The sequence below is a fragment of the Crocodylus siamensis genome, chromosome 5 (assembly GCF_052110815.1).
Source record: "Crocodylus siamensis isolate JL-2025a chromosome 5, ASM5211081v1, whole genome shotgun sequence".
Lineage (NCBI taxonomy): Eukaryota > Metazoa > Chordata > Crocodylia > Crocodylidae > Crocodylus > Crocodylus siamensis.
Genome location: NC_143399.1, coordinates 18,400,448 through 18,406,447, shown reverse-complemented (window position 1 = coordinate 18,406,447; position 6,000 = coordinate 18,400,448). Strand labels below are relative to the sequence as shown.

At 50.5% G+C, this 6,000-nt stretch overlaps 1 protein-coding gene across 1 annotated transcript in view; it reads left to right on the top strand.

The window, feature by feature from the left end:
- The first annotated feature begins 1,569 nt into the window (after positions 1 to 1,569).
- The window catches only part of WLS (Wnt ligand secretion mediator), a 66,941-nt gene continuing 62,510 nt past the window's right edge, over positions 1,570 to 6,000 (top strand). Inside the window, exon 1 of the mRNA XM_090047970.1 lies at positions 1,570 to 1,871. Within this exon, the coding sequence (XP_089904096.1) occupies positions 1,766 to 1,871 (106 nt within the window). The 5' untranslated portion in view covers positions 1,570 to 1,765. The remainder of the gene's footprint in view (positions 1,872 to 6,000) is intronic.

The window sequence follows — 6,000 nt, the reverse complement described above, 5'->3', positions numbered from 1 at the left end:
GAAGAAAGAGAAGCAGCCAGACTTTGGGCAAGATACCACCTAATAGGGTCCAAAGGAGGTGAACACTGAAAGGGGGCCAGTGTGGGACACAACTGAGAAGAAATTGAACGAGAGAATTGCCATTTACTGGCTCAGACCATACGTCTCTCTTGCTAAGTCTCCATTCCTCCGCTTACGTCTCCGGACAGTTTCACTGGCTGGCATCCACAGGCTCCCTCAACTTGTTCAGGAAGCAGTGGGCGCTGGCTGGTGTGCTGTTTAGTGTCCACTTCTGATACCCTTGGGCATGTGTGCATGACACTTTAAAGTGGGTTAAATGGTTTTGCACCACTTTAATGGTGTTGGTGTTTGCATGTGGCTGTGGCGTATTGCGTATTAATTCCAGCTGCTGTAGCACATTTGGTGGCGTAATGCATCTTAAATGATTTTGGGGCACAGCAAACTAAAACACCTGTGAGAAGTTTTAGTTTGCTGCCCTACAGCCACGGAGCGAAGCGCTGGGCTGCGTGTGGCTCAGGGACTGTGCAAGCAGCCTGTGCAGGCATCCTGGCGGCAGACCAGGAAGGCAAGCTCCACTGAAGGTGGAAAAAAAAAATGTGGCAAGCCTGATTTCCCCTCCTGCCCTCTGGAGCCTGCCTGCCTGCCTACATGAGGTATGTGGGGACTTGGTCCTTCCTTCTGTGGCTGCAGTGCCCCCCAGGACCTCCTGAGCCAGGTGCCTGCAGGCAGGTGCCACAGAGGGAAGCACCCCCCCCGCAGCCCAGGGACTGCTCTCCCCACCGGCAGCTAGCCCTGCTCCTGGAGGGGCAGGTAAGACACAGGTCTACAAAACATGGGGTTTTTAAAAAACCCACTTCTTCAGTTTAGGGCCCCCATTTTGTCTACCCATACCCCTTCTTGTTACCCTAGGACCTCACTCCCATCCCTGTCATCTTTTTTGTTCTTGTTCCATTCATTTAGTTGATGCATCTTCCGTGGCCTCCCTTAGGGGAGGCTTATAGTCCCCCACGACGGGCCCAGTCCCACAACCTCTATTCGGCACATCAACTAGGTTTGCGTCACGCCATGGCAGAGGGACCTGGGTATGAACACCCAGGATCTCCCAATACATCTTTCTACTGAGTCAGGGCTACTGGTGCCTGCTAAGGGTCTTTCTTGAGGGGTGGATAATCTTTGCTGCCCTCAGCTGCATTTTAATGGTGAGCCGCGCCCTGTCCGCCCCCCAAGTGCTCCCTACATCGGAGACTAAGTGCTTGCTCTCAGGGCCAAACAGCAGTGCCTCGGTGCTGACTCTCCAAGCGACATATTTAACCTTTTTTTATATATATACCTAACCCGCCGGCGATGCCTGTATTTGTCGGGGAGTGCTGGGGAGGAAGCTGAGGGCAGCTCTGTCATGGCACGAGCCCTCCAGGCACTTGGCTGAACTCTCCAGGAGCCGGCGCAAGCGGTGCGGGACGAGGGGCCGCGGCCGGGCGCGCTGCTCGGGCTCCCCCGCGGGCGGCCGGGCGAGCCTGGCCCGGCTCTGCGGCGGGCGCTGCGCGGCGCGGGTTGGGCGGAGGGGAGGAGGCGGCGGCGGCGGGCATCATGTGATCCGCTCCCCTGCTCCTTTAAAGCAGCCACATGCAGCCGAGCAGCGGCCACAATCACGGCTCTCGGCGCAGGGGGAGCCAGCTGCGGGCCGGCCCGGGCGATCCGAGCGGGGCTGCCGCCCGCCTCCCGCCGCTCCGAGCCGGGCAGGGGCCGCGGGCCGCGCCGGGCAAACATGGCTGGGGCAATCATCGAGAACATGAGCACCAAGAAGCTGTGCATCGTCGGGGGGGCGCTGCTGGCTTTCCAAGTCGTCGCTTTCCTGGTGGGGGGGCTCATCGGTAAGGACCGACGTGCAAAGTTTGTGCGGGCGGGGAGCGCGCTGCCCCTTTGTGCGCCGCGCCCGCGCCCGCCCGGCCGGCGGCCCGGGAAACTTTGTTGGCCTAGTTTGCGGTCTCCTGGAAGGAGGCGGGCGGGCGGGGGGTCTCTAAGCATGGCGACGGGCGCGGCGCTTGCGGAGTTGGGCCCCCCCCGGCCCTGCGCTGCCCGCGGCCGGGCGGGGCGGCCGCTTCGGACCTGCCTTGTGCCGCCGCCCCCGGCCCGGCCCGGCCCGGCCTCCCGTCCGGTCCCGGCGCTTTGTCTTTTGTTCGGGGAGCGGGGAGGAGGCTGCCGGTAAGCAGCGTTGCCCCGTCCTGGCAAGTGTGAGCTCCCCGTTGAGCTGGTCCCTGGCGGCGTCGCTCCCGGGAGAGCGGAGCCCGCAGCAGCATCTCCCAGGCCAGGTGGCCCCGGGGCGGGATTGGGAGTGCTTCGAGGTGACTAGCTGACGCCCCCAGGAAAGGCCCCTGTCCTCCTCCCGCGCTTCGTGGCTTCTAGGGTCAGGAGGGACCTGAACAGATCATCAAGCCCGACCGCCTGCCTAGGCAGGGAGAGTGCTGGGATTGTACTTCCCCAGCCAGACCTATCTATCCAACCTCCTCTTGAGGTAGGGGGGTCCTCACTAGGTTTGCCCTGTGCCGTGATGGGACGCATGCTTCCGACCAGGATCATCCTACAGAAACCGTGGCATCTCGATTGTCGCAGCGCAGGTTTCGGGAGAAGGCCCACCCTTCAAAATTGCGCCCTTTTTATTGTAGCGTTCAAGATGGCTGTTATCCCGGCTGAGCTTTACGTCTTCTAATTTAGGGTGTTTTCAGTGGTGCACGAATAGACCAGGCCTGTTGCGTTTCCGTGTGCAGTAACACTTTGCTGCGTTTGTTGGGCAACTTCCACCTCAGAACTGTGACCTGGTAGCGTATCTACCAGATGAAGCCGAAGCAGGCATGTTTAATCCCATAGGCAGTGTCTTTCAGGACTGCAGGCTGGGCCTAGACCTCCAGTAGTTACATGTTAGGGAGAGAACAGACTATTAAGATGGCCATTACATCCTGGAAGAAAAAATCTGCAGCACAGGAACAAGTTCCTGAACCACATAACTAAATCACAAGGGGAAACTCATGACTGAAGATAGAGTATATCTTCCTAATGTGTTAGGTCTTCAAAGTGTATGCATCCACTAACTTCCTCATTTCAACATTTTGTTATCAAAGTTTGTTATTTGTTTGGGGAATATGCCTGTTAAAAAGCAACAGTGTTATTTTGGTTTTACGATGGGTATGGCAACCCCTTAACGGATAGGGATTTAGAGTTGCAATTACTTAGATCCTTCGAGTTCAGCCTTTGCTTTTTTATGTTTTATTTCACTTGCCGGTTGATGATGACACTCGTTTCTTTGGAGAAAATCCTGCTGAGATGAGAGGGAAAGTGAAGGGTTGACATTCAGAAACAGCGCATGGATTCCAAGGGCATTGCGAAACTGCCACTTCTTGTCCTCTCAGCTTTGGGGAAGGAAAAAAAAAAGGCTTGATCTAAACAAAGCCACACTGGTTTAAACCGTGTTGGTACAACATAAAGCCATTGATGAAATCAGTGTGCCTCCTATATTGGCAAGCCCTAGGGCTTTTATTGTTGAACTCCCCTTTGACTCCTGTTAAGGAAGCTAAAATAAAGTTGTGCCTCAGTGGATCTCTGAAAGAGTTAAAGGTTCTCCCTCTCCCTTTCCCTCTGATTAGTCATTGTCTGAGTAGCTATGCTGCCAAACTCAAACATATTCGAATAGACTGTCAAGGCAGTTACAAGTATACAAGCAAATACAGTTGTGCTAAATTCTAAACAAATGCACATTCTTGTGTGTTAACTGGTTATGGCCCTGGCACACTGACACTGCTGGTATTACAGAGTTACCCTAGGTCTCCGTCACTATTTCTTTATTCAGCAACACATCTCCAAGCATTTTCTGGAATGGAGGAGCACTGACTTTGAAATGATGGTCTGCAGAAGATCACTCATTCGCAGAGCCCTTCTAGCTGGTTCATAGAATGGCATTTGGAAAGAAGTGGGCCTGTGGCAGGATCTTCCTTTGGCCCAAGAAATAAACCTGAGCCACTGCCCTAAGCAGTCAGATTACTGCCAGGGCCAGGAACAATGTAATATCGCACATGGTCAAAAAGTTGTTCTTTACGTGAAATGGCTGCAATGCCAGCTCAGATGGGAGCTAGAAACATAACTGAAGTAGTTGCCCTGGCTTGGTTTAATCCAGCATAATGTAACACCCAGGATCTAATTTGCTTTCGTCTGTCCGGGTCTGGAGATACACACAACCAGAAGAGAACTATGAAGCTGTTTCGCCCTTCCTTTTTACAGTGAATTAGATCATATTTCAAAGCAATGACTAAGTAGTCTACCTTACAGATTACTTTTTAAATCCAAAATACACAAATGTGGTGTATGCATATCTGATATGGCAGTTGCAGCCCATCTTTATTTTCTAATGCTGTGATTTCTGCCAGAACTGGCTCGCTCTGCTTTTTGGTGACAACATTGTATCAACATCCAAATTTTAATGAGGATTGAAACATCATTCAGTGTGCTGTTCTGTTTTATTTTAAAAGCAAAGTTTTTATCCATGCTTGCGTGACTTTGGTTTAGAATTGTGTAGAGCAGTCAGTCGTTTTCAACCTTTTTTCACTTGTGGACCTCTAAAAAAATGTTGAATGGAGGTGCGGATCCCTTTGGAAATTTCAAATGGAGGTGCAGACCCCTTTGAATTGTAAGTCTGGGTATTCACATACTTTTGATTGATCATAGTCATCTTTCGCTACACAAAGTCTGTGGACCCCCGGGGTTGAAAACCACTGGTACAGGAGACTGCAAGTGGGATCTGTACTTACAGAAGTTGTTTCTTGGTAGCGCAAAGTTCCTACTGAAGTCAGTGGGGAGTTTTGTCCAAAGTAAGCAAGCAATTTCAGAAGGGGGATTTCATTAAGCTTTTTTTTTAAAATACTTTTGGCATGAAATGTGGATTCCAGACAACTGGAATTATGTGAAAACTTTGTACCAACTACCCTGCAGCTATGTGCAGTCTTCTGATGATTTCTGCTGTGTTTTGTAGTAGCATTTTGTTGGTGTGCAGCATGCTAAAGTCCACACCTCCTAGAGGTTTGAGGTGCAAAATCAACTGAGATAGGGGTTGATTTTGCACCCCGAAGGATATTGGACAAACATGCTGAGCTTTCTGAATGGTGTTATGAACAGGCTGTTGCCAGCAAGCCTGTTCAGATATTGGGGTATTCTGTCTTGGAGCCAAACTGGCACAACAAGCCAGGATAAGACACCCCTTCCTTCTTGCATCTCTGCTCCAGCGTTTGTAACGACAGAACTATGAATGTGACCTGATATTTTTGTGCAAGGCCTTGAGTAGTATATTTCAGTATTGGATTCATTAGGAGTTTTAGTCCTTCACCAACTTGGAAGAGCTAGGACACCTTCCTTTCCCCTTTTTCTTGGTCCCGTAATTTAGAGGTCTTGTTGTTCAGGAAGTGTGTGCACATTTTCCATCCCTAGTAGTTCAAAACAATCACTGCAAGTCTGAGGAGCTATTTAAATTGAAGTTAAGCTCCTAGGACTGTTGTGTGTTTGAATTAAGGGCAAATTGAAAACCTATAGACTGTTGTGAATTCCCTCAGTGGAAAACTATTGACAGTTTATCTTAAAAACCCTAGCATGGGGGGGAGGGGCATGCATGTAATGTGTGTAATAAAAACACTTAAGCTCTAGTAACACAAACAAACCCTCAAAACAGTGACTTTTTTTTTCTGCCTATTAGTCATGCTTTTTGGCGCTTGAGTGAATTATTATTTTGCAAGATTTTTATTTATGTGAGATCTTAAATACCAAGGTGATTAGGCATTGATAGAGCATTAGTTGTATCCCCAGCGAGCCCAACCCATGCTGTTGGTCGTAGCTGCACTGTATGGACCTGGGCTTAGTGTCTGCTTGTGCACCATAACATGTTGGCCACTGAAACCATGCAGATGTGTGACAGTGTAACCCTTTTTATTCTGGTACTCTTGCCAAACAATATATTGTTGTTTT